We start from the raw sequence: 19,130 nt of genomic DNA, 5'->3' as shown, positions 1-19,130 counted from the left end.
TATCATCTTTCACGAAACGCTGCCACCAAAACTATCATTACGTAGCCTATGTGAACAATCTTGACTGTTCGTCGAGCTGCTGGCTGCTCCCCATCACGATCAAAATTGAGTGCGCTTGATTTTATGAAGACAGCAACCACGCCATGCCTTGTTGTGCGTTATTGGCCCCCCAAAACTACGCTAACGCCTAAGTTATATAGAGGTATTTTAAACATTGTATTCAATGTAATGACAGTCATTTAAACCCCACGTGTTGTACTTATTTTGAAGGTCTCGTGGTGGTAACCCTACACGACTGCGTTTTCTGCGCGCAAACAAGCGTTCTCAAAGCCCAGCCCAGCCCCTCCCACTTCTGCTCAGAGAAAGGGACTGAAACCCAACAACATATTATATGACGAACCAGCATTTTTGTACAAGCTTCTCTTTTTTCCGCTTTTTCATCAGTATGTAGCCCTGGTCTGTTTATTTATGGTAGTTTCCCCTTCCACGGTAAGTCTTTTCACGTACCTAACTTTATGTTAGCTAGCCTATATGTTTATTTACCTTTCCTGCCTTTGCCTGTTAGCCGGGGAAAGTTAGCTTAGGAGTGGGAGGCTGAACTTCTGAAAGCTAACGCTGAATATTAGCCAGAGCCTTTAAAAGTTAAGTTAGCTATACTAATTCTTTTGAGTGACTGGTGTTTTAGTGTCCTGTAAAAGTTAAGTGTATTCGCCTCTCAGTACAAGTTACTGGTAAAGTATTCAACGCAAGTTAACTTCTCAGTAGCTAACTAAGCTATGTTAATAGAAAAGATGTTACTTAAATTATTGCAAGAAGGTTACAGTAGCCCTCTAACGCAAACGCCTTCTCTCCCTATCGCCATGTGTCATATGTTTGCAGTCCTCCCTGCTTCAGCTCTACTTTGTTGAAAGCTAGGCCGGAGAAGAAAAAAATGGACGTGTGACCAGCTCAAACGGAGCCAAGGAAAGTAAGGAAGCCCACAAGTTGTGTCACGATGTCGGAGGAACAGGAGAAAGGCTCTCCAGGTACGGAGGGGAACATGCCTGGGGAGACTGCGGAACAAATGCCCACTGATACTCAACAGGCACAAGGTGGAGCATCTGTGGCCTCGCCAGTGGCATCGCCTGCGCCCTCCATAGCTCCTGCCACCACGGCAACGGAGGATGAGGATGACAGCGACGATGAGTCAGAAATCCTGGAGGAGAGCCCCTGTGGTCGTTGGCAGAAACGCAGAGAGGAGGTAAGGGTGCGCGGGAGGGCGATTTAAATCATCATTTTGACGCAAAACATTTCTCTTGATCGCCATCGATTAGACCTGAGAGGGAGTTTTGACACTTAAGGCCTTACCTATATCAGATTACTTGATGCATTAATATCGTAATTTATATATGTTCCTACTGGGACTGCATTACATTTAAAGGTGGAGGGATTCTGGATAATGCTTGTTGCCAAAATCACTTTTGTCAAAATCAGTAAATATCTCTTCACGATCTGCTCCTGTACTGTGTGTGCGCTGGGGGGGGGGGGGGGGGGAATCCAGTGTTAATACACAGTCTAGGCTAGCTGTCAGTATCAGCAGGGCAATACTGCACTCTATCCAGTTTGTTATCCTATCAGTAGGTTTACGTACAGGGCCAAAAAAGCTCATTGCTCATCACAAATGTGGTCTTTATTGTACATGTAATTGTTCATTAGTAATATGCAGAAGCACAAGTGTTAGTGTAGACTTAAAAACTAAAATTATGGAGGACAAAGAAAAGGAAATAAATTATCAAATAAGTCAGACAAAGACCACGTAAGCTGAAACAGGAGGAGGAAGATGTACTACAAGTTTATTTTTTATTTATTTTTCGTTGGTGTTTTTTTTTTTTTGTGTCCTAAAGCCGTTTTCTGTTCACTTCTACTTTAGGTGAATCAGCGTAATGTCCCAGGGATAGATGCTGCATACTTAGCCATGGACGCAGAGGAAGGGGTAGAGGTAGTTTGGAATGAAGTCATGATCTCAGAAAGGAAGAACTTCAAACAGCTGGAGGTGAGTCTCAGTGTTATAGAGTATAAATAAAACAGTTGCACTGATTCCCATCTAGTCCTGTGAAATGTTCAGTTATTTGATTATGGGACAGTAAACAAAACATGCGTTTCTGTGCTAAAGTGTGGTAAAGATTTAGGAGTACATCTCAAAATGTTAAAAAAAAAGAACAAGAAGAAAAAGAAAAGCAATGTCAAAGGAGTTGGTGCAAATCTAAACCTGTGTATGCATAGTAGTATTATAACATATATATATATACTTTATTCTATTTTGTTTCCTGTGTGTTTAGGAGAAAGTGAAGGCAGTATTTGATAACCTGATCCATTTAGAACATGCCAATATTGTCAAGTTTCACAAGTACTGGGCTGACAAAAAGGAGAACCGCGCCAGGGTGAGTCTCAGACCTCGCAAAACATGAACTGGGTGACCTGAAACTGGAGAGATAGGCGTGTTCTTTCATCTTTTTTCTGAATGTATAATTCAGATCATCATTTTCTAAAAAATTATAAACGATAACAATTTTTCTATTTCTATCTGAATGATTCCTCTCGCTCAGGTGATTTTCATTACCGAATACATGTCATCGGGAAGCTTGAAGCAGTTTCTAAAGAAGACAAAGAAAAACCACAAAACAATGAATGAAAAGGTAATAACACACTGTACCTTTTTTAATAGAATAATGTTATACGAAAATCCTGCTTAACATGGCCTACATATCTTGTGAAAAGCCCCTTCATCACAGCATGGATAAGAGGGTCTTTCCAAAAGAGCGGACCTCTAATTTTGTAAATACATGAATTGGCATTGGGCTGTTGCAAAACTAAATAATATGTAAATATACTGTGTACCTGCTTTTGAGCAAAGTTAAATCAAGTCATAGTTACTTCATATTGAAAACCAATCTAGTATGCACTTTGATAAGGTGTATGGTCCTACAGGCTTGGAAGAGATGGTGCACACAGATCCTGTCTGCTCTTAGGTTGGTTCCCGCTTTTCAATTGATTGAACATTATGCAAACATTCAACATGGAAAACAATCCAATCCCTTTCTCATGTCGTTTAAACCGTACTTAAGGATGTTTTGGTTTTCTCTGTTGCAGTTATCTCCACTCATGTCACCCTCCCATCATCCATGGCAACCTGACCTGTGACACCATCTTCATCCAACACAATGGGCTCATTAAGATCGGATCAGGTATAGAGTTGCACAGGCTTATGTCATAGAGCTGGAGCGAATGATCAAATGATACTGAATTATGGATTTAAAGGCTGCAAGATTCACCCGAAATATACAGTGATTTTCCATGACTACACAGTACCAGTGTCAACTACTCTGGTACTTTAAATGGAAAAATCAAAACTTCTAATTTGTCAACATTGGTGGCAATATCCCTTTTCTCCAATACTGAAAGAAGAACCCTGTACAGTGTATTTGATTTGACAGAATGTGGTGTTTTAATGTAGTTTTCCAAAGTTTGTATGCAAATACTGTGTCTCCAGTCCAGCTACAAAATCTTCTTGATATTCCCTCTTTTCCCCTGCCTTGTGTTCGTCCCTCTACATACCTTCTTTCTGTATATTCCTTCATTCTGACACTGTCCTCCATCCGACTTCTATTTATCCTCCATATTCTCTCTGCTCTCATCTGCAGTTGCCCCAGACACCATCAACAACCACGTGAAGACATGTGTTGAGGAGCAGAAAAACTTGCATTTCTTTGCCCCAGAATATGGAGGTAGACATGGAAAAAATTACTTTACTGGATTCTCATCACTGACATTGACAGTTTCCTGACCTCTAGAGTAATATGATAAAGATATATTGAAAACATATCATACTTTTTTTTATCCATGAAAAATACAAAATTACTTTCTCACAAAATTACATACAGTAATAAATTGACACAATATAATAATGGAATTATATATATATATAGGTTTATTTTTTCCATTCCTTTGTTTGATCAATATGTTGTTTTGGAATATTTTTCTATGGTGGCTTTTTTTTACATAAATATGGCAGGTTCTCTTTGCAACAGTGTTAACCCATTGATGACGGCTGCTGCGCGATGCCACATTGGCTCTCCTGCCTGATGCTGCGTCGCGCAGCATTATTACTTTATCTAATTTTCATGGCATTCCCAGCATAGAATGCACTGTCATTGGTTCAAATACACATGAGGTGGGTTTTGTTGATTTTTTTTAAGACCACTTGACCACCCAAAAGTTGTGTGGTTTGCCGAAAATCATGTCAATCAAAAAAATAAAAAATAAAACAAAATAATAAAAAAAATACGCCAGCTATGTCGGCGACAGAACAGTTAGTGGCGTTTGGTGCGCAGAATCAAGGTCTACTATAGACTACTGACGAAAATCACACAACACATTGCATCTATTTATTAACAATATTTTGTAAGCGCTAAGGGAGCATGTTTAAATGAAACCTGTGAACCTTAACTTTTAAATGTATTTTATTTCATGTTTCTATGTGCTACACAGGCTTAGATATTAAGGTTTTGGTAGACTTGACAATTCGTACAATTTTTTCAGAAAACCCTCAGGCATTAAGGACATGCCTCCTAGATTGCCATAGTCATCAATGGGTTAAAATAGTTTTGCTTAAAAATTATCATTTTAAAAAGTGGTTTAAATCAGAACATATCAGATCAGAGAAAGAGAAGCAGTAGAAAAATACCTCCTACATTTATATTTTTTCTTTTTCTTCTCTCTCTCATTGTAGCTGTGGATGATGTCACCACGGCTGTAGACATCTACTCATTTGGCATGTGTGCCTTAGAGGTGAGATGGGATAATGAATGATGGAACAGCCTGAGCCCTTTCCCGAAGCACCACGGTAACGTGTGTTCTGGTGTGTTGCAGATGGCACTCTTAGAGATCCAGGGGAATGGAGAGACCTCTTATGTTTCTCAGGAGGCCATCAACAGTGCCATACAGTTACTGGAGGACCCACTGCAGAGGGTATGATGACCTGTCTTTGAAAGATCATACCTGAATTCAGCTTTTGACTGTGTGTTTTATTGTGTCTTAGTGTTTCTTTGAATCCCCCCATTTGCGTCCATAAGTGTGTGTGACCCCAGATGTTTGTCTTTGTAGGAGCTAATCCAGAAGTGCCTAGAGTGTGATCCCAGTACAAGGCCAGCAGCCCGGGAGCTGCTGTTCAACCAGGCGCTGTTTGAAGTTCCGCTGCTAAAACTGCTGGCTGCGAATTGTATTGTCAGCAACCAACGTGAGTCTTGGCCAACATACACACATTAACATTTTTAGTAGTTTTTCATTTGAATTCAAATAAAGTTGTATAGGGGCCGACTGGTTAAAAGGAATGCTGTACCAATTAGTGACTTGCTCAACAAAAAAAAAGAGTTGCAACTGAACTAATATCCACTTCAGTGTTAAAAATGATCTGATGCCACTAAGCCAGTGTACATTTTTACCCTAACAACCACCTACGGTAATCACTTGTCAATGTATTTTATTGTCCAGACATGATTCCTGAGAATGCCCTGGAGGAGATTACCAAGAACCTGGACCCCAACCTGCTTATTGCTGAGACAAAAGACGTTCAGCTCAAGTAAGTGGGGTTTCAAAAACAATATAATAATGTCTTAACCCATTGATGACGGCTGCTGCGCGATGCCACATTGGCTCTCCTGCCTGATGCTGCGTCGCGCAGCATTATTACTTTATCTAATTTTCATGGCATTCCCAGCATAGAATGCACTGTCATTGGTTCAAATACACATGAGGTGGGTTTTGTTGATTTTTTTAAGACCACGTGACCACCCAAAAGTTGTGTGGTTTGCCGAAAATCATGTCAATCAAAAAAATTAAACAAAATAAAAAAAATACGCCAGCTATGTCGGCGACAGAACAGTTAGTGGTGTTTGGTGCGCAGAATCAAGGTCTACTATAGACTACTGACGAAAATCACACAACACATTGCATCTATTTATTAACAATATTTAATAATTTTCTAATTAATCTAATTTTGACGATTTTTAGAAATATTTGTTGGTTTGTAAGCGCTAAGGGAGCATGTTTAAATAAAACCTGTGAACCTTAACTTTTAAATGTATTTTATTTCATGTTTCTATGTGCTACACAGGCTTAGATATTAAGGTTTTGGTAGACTTGACAATCCGTACTATTTTTTCAGAAAACCCTCAGGCATTAAGGACATGCATCCTAGATTGCCATAGTCATCAATGGGTTAATTCAAGAGGTATTTCAGGGTTTTTCCTGCATAGAGAATTTGTTGCCGCCCGCCAAGGAGGATTTATCCAGCGCAAAAGGAAAATCGCTATTGGCAAAATGATAAAAAATGTAGAATACTAGCAATTTAAAACTTCTCCAAATTCAGCCCAATTCAAGCTTTCCTCAATCATGAAAACAAAATAATTGTAATTAAATTTTCATTGTGCCCGCACTCCCTGGCATGCAGGCTGCAGCGAACCCTTACAGCCGTGTGCTCCGCTCGGCCCCGCCATCACCTGATAGAGAGAACATTTTGACTTCATATCTACAGAAACTCCCCTCCCAACCCCACACCCCTCTTAAAATCCAGAAACTTTTCGCCTTTTAAAAAAAAAAAGCCAACCCGCGTTCTGACTCCCCAAAGGCCCATTCTGAGACAGGAAAAACCCGGTATTTGTTTTAATAGCAACAAGAATATATCTTTTTTTTCATCAATAAAATGATATTATACAAGTGAAAAAGAGGAAGAACTACTTTCTGTTTTTCATTACCTATACAGATTATGTAAATCCTCAATATTTCATTTGAGTTTGTAGGAAATGTTATTTTATCGTTTTTCAAATTCTGTGCTTCTAACATTCAAAACTGTAGTATCAACTTTTATTCTTTTTTTCCTGTAGGCTTTCACAGTTTCCTGCCTTGGAGCTTGATAAATTCCTGGAGGACGTGAGGTAAGAAGCAAAACAGTAAACAACAAGAGTCGTAGAAAACTCAGATGTCCACTCAATTTCTTTTAGAAAGATACAAAACTGTCCGGCCACATGGGGGCAGTACGGGACCATCTGCCTATTGTAGTGCATCCTCCATCATGTTTTATAATATGATATCTAAGTATGTTAATAAATAGCTCTTTCTCACTGATTTTTTTCTTTAACTTAATGTACTAAATTTAAAAAGAAGGTTTGTTATATCCCCTTTTGTAGACATCACCACTCCTGATCTCTGCTACACATTTTACCTCCTCACATGTCCGTCTTTTAAGTCAGTCTACTGTTGTATCCACTGTCGTAAATGGGACTTCATTGTTTAATATGAAATGATGGCCATATAACTGAGTTAGTCACAGGTAGAGTTTGATTCATCTGAATGAATTACACATTTTTAAATAGTAACTGACGTATGTGGTATTTTTGTGGTAAGTTGGAACATTTTATTAAGGTTTCGACTATAGAAATAGAAAGAACCTGTTTATTTCAAATACTTTGGTACATGTTTTTCTTTTTTTGTGCACATTTATATTATCAGTTATAGTTATATATTATTCACATCTCTTTTTTTAATTTTTCACTTTCCCTACCTTAACATTTTTTGAATAAATATTTGTTCCCTCTTTCATTCCCTCTTTCACATTTTCTTCATCTCTCCTTTTCTTTGTCTCTCCCTTGATCAGGAATGGTATTTATCCAATGACGGCGTTTGGGCTGCTCTGTCCTCAGCAGGCTCCACCGCTGACTGTTAAATCTCCCGTTGTTGTTCCCTTGGTCAAATCTCCCACTCCTGAACCTACAGAGCTTGAGACACGGCGGGTGTGTACAAAAGTTTATATCACAAATCATAAAAGGAAGATACAATCACAATGGTGACATTTCACAAGTTATCATCCCTGTGCTAACAGATCTTAATTTTCATGATCCATCACTGAATCTATATATATATTCTGTATATATCCACATATAATGTGTTAAAGGATAAATGTTCTGAAATGTCCATACTTCTTCTGCAGGTCATTCATATGCAATGTAACGTTGAACCTGTGGAGGAGGGAGCAAAGTATCATGTAAGTATTTATAGGTCAATTCAAAATGCATAATATAGGTTTACCTCAATGACCAACAACATGATATCATTTTCAATCTTTCTGTTATTTCCTGACCATACAGAAGAAAACACTAAAAATAACCATAGTTTTGTCTGTTGTCTGGTTTTCTTTTAGCTAACATTGCTGCTGAAACTGGAGGACAAACTGAATAGACATCTAAGCTGTGACATGTTACCTCGTAAGATCACCTCTTCTACCACACATTGACACTTATTCACTCTGTGAGCTTCAAAACAGTCACTTGATTGTTGCTGGTTGCCCACATCATAACATTTCAACGCAGATTCTTACTGCAAATGTTTTTAAAATACAAAACAAGTTCACGGTCAAGTTTCATTACATCCGATTGAGCTGGGAGTTTTGATTTGGGCAGGTATTGGTTACTAAAACAAAAAATAGGAACAATGGTTTTTATTTAACGTTTCCAACTGTTGGCTGGCTCTTGAAACTATATGATTGTGTTTGTTGAAGCTGAGTCCTTTTGTAGCTAAGATTAAGGGAAGATGATAGGATTAGAAGCCTTTCTTTGAGGCGTATGTGAAATGTGAATGTGTGTTATCTTACTTTTGAGAATGGAATGAAACCTGCTTATGTATTTTCTTTGCATGTGCATTTTTCTATCCATGTGAGAACCTCCAGAGTATAAAGGTTTTTATGAAATAGTCATTTTGTTCACCTGGACAGTTCAGAGTTAATGTTAGAATTGCATTTGACTAGAGGTGTTGATAAAGGATAAGGTTATGTCAGTATGAATATGTGTGCACAGAGGCATGCAGGAAATTGAGAGTGAGATTCCAGAGAGAGCGTGAAACTTGGATGGAGTCACAATATACACTATGCAAGACTATTTTAGGCAGGGAGACTGACTGCCGCTTATGTGTCATGAAAACCTTGCACCTCCTATTTTGGACAAATTTATCTGGATTGCTTTTTATGGCTATATTTGCTTTTGAAACATCACTAGACATAAAATCACTTTAAAAATGTTCTCTGTGAAAACAACAATGATTCTCAGTGACAGATTGTTAATTGTTCTAGTACCTAATGAGAAAAGAATGCACAACACAACTGTTGAATTGTTATGGTCAGAATAATGTAGGCAGTATGATCCTATGTGCACATGCACACACAGGTATGGCAGGCATGTATAATGTTGCAGGCGTGTGGGGAATGCCCGGCCTGTGAATGGCTGTAGCTGACAGCTGTCACCTACTGTGTGGAGATGGGGCCATATCTTCCCAGGCTTTCATCTCCCCGTCTCTCATTCACTCATACACTTTCTCTCACACACACGTTCACTTAACTTTGTCTGTTCTGCTCTTTTTCTCTCACACTGTATCTCACATCATATATTCTCTTGCACACTCACGCTCTTATACTACTTGCAGACATACTGGACCTTGGCATCCATGCACACCCACTAGTCCGTCTCACAGACGCACCCTTTCCTCTTTGTAAACAGTGATACTGATATCAGGGGATTTTGTGGCTTTCTTTATCAAGATGTCAAAGTCCAAAGCATAGCATGGCCATCCTGCACCCTACTTCTATGTATTCACAATTCACTCTTATTATCCTTTGATAATACGGGATGTTTTTAGAATATTTTATATGAGATCACATGACCCAAACAAGCCTCTCCCTCAGCTCCAATATCAAACCCCTCATCATATTGCTGTGAGCTGCTTGTGTTTCGTCAGAGTTATTTCATGATCCTTCTCCTCTACTTGGTCTCTTGTCCCAGCCACATTCCTGATATAGTTATTAATTGACAGTTAGGTTATTAAAAATTGACAAACCATGATAACTCCCCCGCTCAGTTGAGTTGTTTTTTATTTTGTTGGTGTGCTAACGTGAATCTGCCTTATATTCTCACCGACGGTATTGAGTTCTAACACAAAAGTTGTGCAGCCGCATTGAAACATGGTCTATTGACAGTAGTGTTGGTTGTCTTTTTCGAGGGATAGATTTGTTAAACTTGACTGCCCATTTTTAGGTGAAAGGACTAAGCATAAACATTACGCCGTTAACATTAAGGCCAAAGGAAATACAAAAAAGCTAACGTGTTTTAACAGATCAAGCCCTAATGAAGACCACGCCAGTTGAAACATGTTGGCCTTTTCCTTTTTCTGCCATATGAGTCCATTCAGGGCACTCTGCCCCTTTTAGCTGTATTGAATATCACTTTATGAATGCTTTACTGGATGTCCAAAGAATGGATTAAAAAAAGCAAAGAGGGAACAAGGGTGAAGTGAGTGACTTGTAGAGATGATGTGAAGTTGACATTACAAGTCCATGAATTACTGTAACTAACTGCAGATGTGTCTGTGTGTTTCAGATGAGAATGTTCGAGAGTTGGCTGGAGAGTTGGTGGAGCTGGCATTAATCAGTGAGGTGGGTGTTTAGTGTGTGAAAGAGAGATCCGTGTGTGTGTGTGTGTGTCCATGCGTGCAAGTATAAAGCTGTAAGCAAACGTGTTGGCGAGTGTGCTATTTCTGTGCCAAACTGTGTGAAATGTAAAAGGTGGGTTGACCCCTGACACTACTATACCCTCCCTCCCACACACACACACACTCCCTCCCCTCTAAGAGCATCATCACATTAAATGCTACATATGTTCTCCTGTGCCCACTCAACTCCCCACGTTAGTTGTATAGTCACTTCAGCTCTTTGTGGGCGAGAGTATACGTACACCTTTTGTCTTAATGAACTTATATATATAATTGTCTTAATTGTGTGTGTGTGTGTGTGTGTGTGTACAATAATAGGCCATAGCTTAACTATCTAACAGATTGGTTTATCTTTTGTCATGATTGTTAAGATTTTTGTGTTTTTCTTCATAGGTGGACCAAAACAGTGTAGCCTCCCTACTAGAAGAAACATTCAGCCAAGCTCTTCAGTAGCGAAGGTTTCTTCAACCGTGTTACTGTCTTCTCATGAGTACACACTCTCAACCCTGTTACATGTTGTTTTGGGTTACTCCACACAATGACTGTATTTAATGTGCTTTATTTTCTTTTCTTCTAAGCCTTAGCAGGTAATGTGACCAAAAGAGTAGGTTTTCCCCCTGCATTGGGGATTAAAGATTCCTTAAAGTATACAAAACCGTTAACATTAAGCCACTTTTAGAGTCCGGATGAGGCCAAATACGCCACCTAAAGTAATTTCACATTTTTATTTTAACAGTCATAACAGTTATTTTGAATGAATCAATAAACATAATTAATGCTGCAGAATACACTGACTAGATTACTTGCAGCTTTACAATGATACCCTCTTTTTCTCAAACGGACAGCTTGTGAGGAGTTAACATAATGAATTTCCTGTTCTGTTAGGATGTCACAGCCTCATATTAACTCATCTCTTGCTGCTGTTGCACCTCTACATTTTAATGGTTGTACCCACACCCGTTGACCACCAGCAAAATGACAGCTTCCCTACAGTTGAAGTGATCAATTTCTATCCACAGAAAATTGTACAAAATAAGCCAAGCCATTATTTCTGTATCCAAATTTCATGAGCTTCCGCCTCTGAATTCGGCTCCCTTCGGACTCGCCTCATATGACAGAACATTCCCAGCTCTCTGACTTTTGTGATGTGTTTGACCAACTTGTCGGCAATCAGGTTAAATATATTTAATAGTTTAAAAACTGGATGGCCGAGATGCTCCGTTCTCAGATGCCCTTGATAACAGACAAATTTCCAAGAGTTAGAAGTCTTTGATACACAACAGAATGTATATGCACCAGTGCATTTTGCATTTTGGGTGGGCATCTTGCAAATTTTCTCTGGAAAAAGGATACCTGATAAATTTTTAGGTACTGTGAACTTGGAGTTACTGAAAATTCCGTTTGTGTGTTTGTTTTTATAGTTTGCTCTTCTCTTTGCCTTATTGTGGGCCTACGCACACACCTTAATGTCCTCTTTTATCTGTTAGTTTTTATTATTTTATTCATTGTTTTACCATTTGCTGCTTGTCGGGTTCACACATGCTACTCTGCCTTTAAAATTCATTCATGTGAGACTTGTGTACTGAACTCGGCTGCCATATGCTGTAGAAAGAGGACCTAGCCTTTTCCTGATACATCCGTGTGAGAGTTACATGTGTTTTATTTATGTTACAGATGCTGTATATAATGTGTTTTTCTTTAATGATTCCCCTTTTTTGTTTACTGTGATTTCCAACAGAGAACACTTCTGAGTCTGAGCCAAAACACAACTTTTCTTGTTTGTATTGCTATAGTTTTCATTTGATCACCATTTGAAATACTGGGATTGGATTGACTGATTATCCTTGAGAGTGCAGAGGCTCCTGTACTCAAAGACACAATCATACATATCTTGTATAGACTTGTATTGAGATCAGGGAGTTGCCTGAGGGCCTTTTTGGGACATTTCGGCTCAGAACTCTTTGTGGACTACTGGTACTACCATTTCTGAAAACTCATACAATACAGGACCTCAAACAGGCAGGAAGAATGAAAGAAAACATCACATTCTCAGTTTGTATAGAAAAACAAACAAAAGAACAACTGTTAAGACTATAAGATGCAACAAATAACTATTTTTCTGGCATATTAATGAGATTATACTTGTGGAGTGTCTTACATCACATTACTACTGCACGAGCTTGCAGACAGTTTTTTTCCTTGATGCTGGTTGTGGAGTTATAAAGATGATTTGGTCACCTCACTAGTGAGATCATATTAATCCACTGATCTCCACTGTCTGCATTCAGGCCACTTTTGTGCCCCAATCTGCATTTTTTTCTTCCTATGTAATATATGTAGTCCATCTTAATGGATCGCTAACTTCTTTTCCCCTGTTTGTTTTTGTCTATTTGTGAATTGCTAAGATTGTATATTCCAAAGATATATTTTAAAGTCAGCCAGCAGAATGTAAGTATGCCGCTTCTTGTATAGAGAAGTGGTATCAACCAACCAATGTGATCACTAGAGCAGCTTTACTCCCTTTCTCTCCCTCCCTCCCTACCTCTCTCTCTCTCTCTCTCTCTCTCTCTCTCCTGTTTTCTCTGTCATATATTGTGTGTTTACTATTTTTCCACCCAAAGTATTGGTGGTGTAGAAACTGGTTATTAAATAATCATATGGGATGGGCCTGTCACTCAAGGATGTGAGGGTTTGGTTATACTTGGATATTCGTATATTTTATATATGATATGAATGTCAGTAAATGTTTGTGTCTTTTCTGAGACGTGTATCCTGATGGAATCTGCAAAGTATGACTATTCTTTCAAATAAATGTGTGAAATGCTTCACCTTGTTATTTTCTAGCAGGTCTTCAAGAAAGGTACTAATGAATAATTCCTGTTTAATACCGTCCTGCAAAAAGTTCATGTTTTGCTATAATCCGACAATTCTGAAAGGCCCGTTGCGCCCCTCAGCGTCCAGCGAGCCGCAGGTGATTCACAGGTGTACTTACTGACGTCATACAGGAAGTGGACGGAGAGACGTTGGGACTTTCTCGTCTGTGTCGGACGTAGTTCCTTGAAAGTTTCGGACATTGATTTGTTTGGAAAAAAAGGAAACGTGACAGCGGGGAAATGTGCGGTTTCGGTGAGTGATTCTTTGATGTATATTATTGTATTGAAAAAGCCTCAGGCGTGCGGTAAGAAATGTTCCAGCCTTATTTGTTAGGTGCTATTGTCCCTCCACGAGTCCAACTGCCCGCAGGCCTGGCTGCAGTTAGGATGATACGGTTTCATTTGTCAATCTTCTGCATCGCCTATGTAGGCTACCGTGTAACAGTGCGTGTATAGGCTACATGCATTGCCCTCAAATGAAATTGATCTGTCGGCACTTAAAGAGACTAAACGAGATGTGAACCATTACTTAAACGCCTTTAAAGCATCAGTTTATATAGCCAACACTGCTTCCTCCCACCTGTGACTCACAGTATTCTAGACAAAGACTGCCACAGTGAGTGTGAGTGTAGCCTTTCTATGCAAATGCATTAGTCCATTCCCACGCTGTAAACCGCAGGACTATAAATGTCCAGGAAAATGACCTGCCGCTGTTAATTTAATCAGATTCCATATTGTGATACCGGCTATGATCAGCAGGTAGCATATGCGATAGACTTTTAATAGAATAAAAGATGATTCGTGAAGTGTTATCAGTTTGTTAACATGCAACTTATGTTGCTGCAATGGTTCAATAGCCTAATTGAAATAACGTGCAGCAGGGCAAGGTCATTTATTTAAAAATAGCACAGTTCATACACTGATGCAATCTAAAAAGCTTTACAAAGTAAAAACAATAAGAAACACAAAAACAAAACATTACAATGAATGACGAGTGTAATCATAAAAATAGAAAATAAAAATCAAGTTGCAAATCACAACTATACACACAATGCCTGGTTGCTTTGGCACATTTTCCATTGATGGTTAACAGCTCACACAATCTGTATTGGCCTTTGAAAGTCTATATTATCAATCGGTCTGCAATACCAAATGAGTGAGAGCAAAAATAGTTTTTTACCTTGCGTTCAATATGAAGTCTGACCAACTAGCCTACATCCTAAGATTTCGCTCTGGCAATTGATTCAAGATTCCAGCCAGTGTTATGAATGTTATACTAAGTTAAGCTGTGTGAAGTATTTCTTATATTTCTGTCATCCAGATAAGGATAAAGGGCCACGCAGGCTGATGAAAAAGGGATTAACTCTCATCCTGGTCGGCCACATTAACTTCATCCTTGGGGCGATTGTCCATGGCAACGTCCTCCGCCACATCTCCAAACCGAGCCAGGAAATCAGCACTGAATACACTGTGGCCAACATCATCTCTGTCACCTCCGGCCTGCTGGTGAGTCAATAGTTAAGACATTTCCCCTTTCACCAAGAGGCTAGAGGTTTGTACTAAAATAAACATAAACTACCCTTAAAGGCCAAAACAATTTAGATACATTAATGAGATATATTGTTTTACTTTGTAAAATGTGTTCCCCCTTGTGACTTTCTGTGTTCTGTGCATCATAACAACATGTTTATTTTCACCTGCTGAAAACCACAAATGTGATTTTCACTGCTAGGTTTGGTATAGTGTTGTGTTTTTTTTCTCAGTAGTCAAGACTGAACTTGCCTATTATAAGGGATCTGGTTTTTCCAATGCAGTTGATCTAGGGAAGGCTTCCCTCCAATAAGCTATCAGAGAAACTGGCAGCTGTTGATAATGAGATGGAGTTATTGTCACTTTTCTTTGAAATGTACTCCACATGAACTTCTCCACACAGGATATTACAAACAGAGCAAGAACACAATTAAAACATGTATATCCTGCTAGCACTGTGTTCCATAGATGAGCTCTCATCTAGTCATTCATTCTCTTTCTGGGTCTGAAGTCTTTTAGTCTTGGCACCTGAATAAAAAGACGCAGCCTCACATCCTCGGGGCCAGGATTACAATTTGTGTGACACATCATTTAATTAAACCCTTTTCCATGCCAAAGCATTGAAGCTGAAACAATCATCTTGTCATTTGATCTACAGAGCATTGCAACTGGGATTATTGCCATTGTGGTCTCAAGGAACCTTCATGTGTTAAGACTGGTAGGAAAGTTTAATTCGATTTATAACACTACAGTAATTTAATCTGTCTCAATAGCTTCCTCCCTTTCCGTTTTTATATGATGTTGTCTCTGTCTCCAGCAAATAGGACTTCTAATTACATCCGTCCTGAACGCCCTGCTCTCAGCAGCATGCTGCACTGGGCTCCTCTTGGCCATTAGTGTCACCGTTGCCCACAATGGGCAGGGTTTGATGCTGGGATGCAATGACACACTGGTTCCTATTAACGCTCGCTCACCTGTCAGTGCCAGATGCCCGTTTGATACAACACGGATCTATGTGAGTCTGAACATTTGCCTCTCTTTTATAAATGTCCACCTCCGTTTGCATCCATTTGCTCCGCTCTGACGATTCAAGCTGCAACTTTGGAGGCATTGAATTCCGCAAAAGCATCACAGGAGAAATATTCAACCTAGCAGTGTAACTTTATTTCACCCTTTTCTTTCTCGTGCCCATCACTTCTTGTCTATTAGGAAACCACCCTGGCTCTGTGGATCCCTTGTTCGTTGTTGGCAGCGTTTGAGGCTGGACTGTCTGTCTGGTGCTTTATCGTTGGACTGGCTCTCAGAGGGCTGGTGCCCTGTGGGAACAGCTACATCAAAGAGCAGGTGTGTGTGTGTGTGTGTGTGTGTGTGTGTGTGTGTGTGTGTGTGTGTGTGTGTGTGTGTGTGTGTGTGTGTGTGTGTGTGTGTGTGTGTGTGTGTGTGTGTGTGTGTGTGTGTGTGTGTGTGTGTGTGTGTGTGTGTGTGTGTGTGTGTGTGTGTGTGTGTGTGTGTGTGTGTGTGTGTGTGTGTGTGTGTGTGTGTGTGTGTGTGTGTGTGTGTGTGTTGGGGTGGGTGACTACGCCTGAAGGGTAAATGCGATGTGTGTCTATCTGAATCTCTGTCTGACTCAACACACGTACAACGTATCTACACTTATCTCTTCCAGCTGGAGGAGGAGGCCCAGTGCACTCCTCACAGCCGACATCTGATTGGACAACGCTTGAACCCTGACATCTAACTGAAGAAAAAGCAGGAAGGACACCACTTCATGTAGACAAGCACAGCTAAATCCCAAAATGCATTGCTGCACCTGTGTTAAGACTTGTAGATTTTGCCCTGCAGTCAGCTGGAACAGGCGTGGAATCAGTATTAGGAAACTGGTTCCCACTTTGTAGTATCATGTAGTGACATACTCTTGATTCACACATGGGTTAACAAATGTCTCTTTTTGCTTTCATTATTATCCTAACTCTTTATCTCGTGCTTAAAGCTGTGAGCAGAATAAATTCAGGTTCATTGCAGTGCAGATGCACCTGATGAAACCCGTCGAAGGTAAATTAATTAACAGTGACACTTGAAATCAGCAGGTGCGTTCCAAAGTTCAGTGTGTGTGTGTGTGTGTGCCACAATGAGATAGAAATCCTGTCTTAACAGTATCGATATGACTGTTAAGCAGTGCCAATCATATCAAGTTGAGCCCGTCTTTCAGTATGAAGGAATCTATTGTTCATGAAGATAGTTTTATATCCAGCAAAAGTGCTTTTAAGATATATTTTGGATTGCATATAATATTTTGTTTTTCTAAATGTTTTTAATATTTGAGTGTTTGCCCAGATTCTAAACCACTACACTTGAGACGCAAACCATACTCCTTGATGTTTGCCTACATATGAGTTTAATGCTAGCTGCTTGTGCACATTCAAACACCACAGAAACAACAGCTGTACTACTTATTTTTTAAATAGGCCTATATTTTATTCAGTTTTATTTGTAATTTTTTCTCTCTGACCACATCTTATATTTTACAGTCCACAGGGCTAGAATGTATTGAATTTCAAACACATAATAAAGATATATTTAGTATACTTTGTCACTTTTTCCTCTTGTATTATTATACTGTATATGCAGTGATAAAATGAAAACAGTGGAGAAACTGAAATAGCAAATTTGAACCTTTTCCTGATTGAAGGAAAGTTAAAGATTGCTAAAATGTTTTAGGAAATATGCTTTAAATCCCTTGAATTGAAAATAATATGGGCGTCAGCATAGCTGTATGGATTAACTACATTTGTGTGTGTACAGTGTACTGCGGGTGAAAAGCAAGTGGGGTCTTATTAAGACGCTAAACCAGTATTTGGGCCAACTGCCTCAGCTGGCACAGACCCCCCACAACTCAACAGCAGAGGAGATCAGATTGAGCGTGAAACGGTTAATCTAGTGCCGTGCTCACAGAGGTGGGTCGTAACGCGCTACATTTACTCCGTTACAAATACTTGAGTAACTTTTTGAATAAATTGTAATTTTAGGAGTACTTTTTTTGCAACATACTTTTACTTTTACTTGAGTAAATATTTTAAGAAAGAACGGTACTTTTACGCCGTTCCATTTGGCTACGTGACGGTCGTTACCTTATTTTTTTATATATTTTATTTATTACATGCGAGAGCTATTTCTCTCATGATTTCTCTCCCCGGGGACGTCTTCAGCCAACATCTCTATCACGTGACTATTTCAACCAATAAAGACCACATTACAAAAGCTTGCCAATCAAATGCAGCCACTTCAGTCACATGACAAGTGTTGTCATGTTGTCATAGGGCTCAACCATGGGCTCAACAATGTCCGCGGACTTTTTTAAAGGCTGCAGTTCCGCACCGATGTTGTGGCCGTGCCATGTAGGTTAAACACATATTTTACCGACTATCTGGGTGAGTCGAGAAAATGGAAGAAACCGCTGATTCCGAGGAGCAATAGCCACACCCCTGGCCTCAAATACACACTCACACAATCACAGTGACACAGACTCCCACACACTCGCAATTACAGAGAAACTGTTCTTCTTTGACACATGTCCTGTTCTCCCTGTAGCCTACTCACTTCGCATACCCCAGTCTGGCTGTGTGAGAGTCTGAGAGTGGTCTCTTTGTTCAGCCACTCTGTAGTTTCATACGTTAAGTGAGGGTGCTAGCAGGTTTTGATGTGTAACGAAGTTTAATTTTGTGTTTTATATTTTTGGGGCTAAACACAACCTAGATAATTTTCTCAGGGCCAGTGACATATAGGAATTTGTTTTAAAATGTGTATGTGCAAAACAATTGCAACAGTGTTATAAGGGTTTTAATTAATATAATTTTGGACAAGCCTAATTTATTATCATTTTATTTGAAGGCTGATGTATTTAATTTGGCAGATAATTAATTTATTATTGTTTGAGTTCAAGGGTTATTCATTTGATTTTTAAATACCTTATTTATTGTTTTATTTAAAATTATGTTATTTAACATATCTTTATTTGAACATTGCTGTTTTATATTATGTTCGTGTCTATTCTGTACCGTTTGTGTTGCTCTGTATATTTCAAAAATAAATCCGGAGTAATGCAGTAGGCCTACTTGTACTCTTGAGTACTTGAGTAGTCTTTTCACTGCATACTTTTTT

The 19,130-nt window shown here is 39.2% G+C and overlaps 2 protein-coding genes across 2 annotated transcripts; both read left to right on the top strand.

Moving 5' to 3' along the window:
- Window positions 1-349: 349 nt before the first annotated feature.
- Window positions 350-13,395, top strand: LOC307248648 (nuclear receptor-binding protein-like). Its single transcript, XM_080025090.1, has 18 exons — window positions 350-489; window positions 880-1,240; window positions 1,910-2,032; window positions 2,319-2,420; window positions 2,586-2,675; window positions 2,968-3,008; window positions 3,130-3,224; window positions 3,681-3,764; window positions 4,769-4,827; window positions 4,909-5,007; window positions 5,143-5,275; window positions 5,530-5,617; window positions 6,921-6,971; window positions 7,691-7,826; window positions 8,024-8,077; window positions 8,234-8,297; window positions 10,458-10,513; window positions 10,963-13,395. Exons 2-18 carry the CDS (start codon window positions 995-997, stop codon window positions 11,020-11,022), a joined length of 1,581 nt encoding a protein of 526 aa, XP_079881216.1. The 5' UTR covers window positions 350-489; window positions 880-994; the 3' UTR covers window positions 11,023-13,395.
- A 199-nt stretch (window positions 13,396-13,594) lies between these two features.
- krtcap3 (keratinocyte associated protein 3) lies at window positions 13,595-17,563 on the top strand. Its single transcript, XM_080026818.1, has 6 exons — window positions 13,595-13,695; window positions 14,764-14,948; window positions 15,631-15,690; window positions 15,790-15,987; window positions 16,182-16,316; window positions 16,639-17,563. The coding sequence occupies exons 1-6, from the start codon at window positions 13,683-13,685 to the stop codon at window positions 16,708-16,710; spliced, it is 663 nt and encodes a 220-aa protein (XP_079882944.1). The 5' UTR covers window positions 13,595-13,682; the 3' UTR covers window positions 16,711-17,563.
- The last annotated feature ends 1,567 nt before the right edge of the window (window positions 17,564-19,130 follow it).

This window comes from Ammodytes marinus (genome assembly GCF_949987685.1).
Source record: "Ammodytes marinus genome assembly, chromosome: 1".
Classification (NCBI taxonomy): domain Eukaryota; kingdom Metazoa; phylum Chordata; class Actinopteri; order Uranoscopiformes; family Ammodytidae; genus Ammodytes; species Ammodytes marinus.
This window is presented reverse-complemented; position numbering and strand designations above follow the sequence as displayed.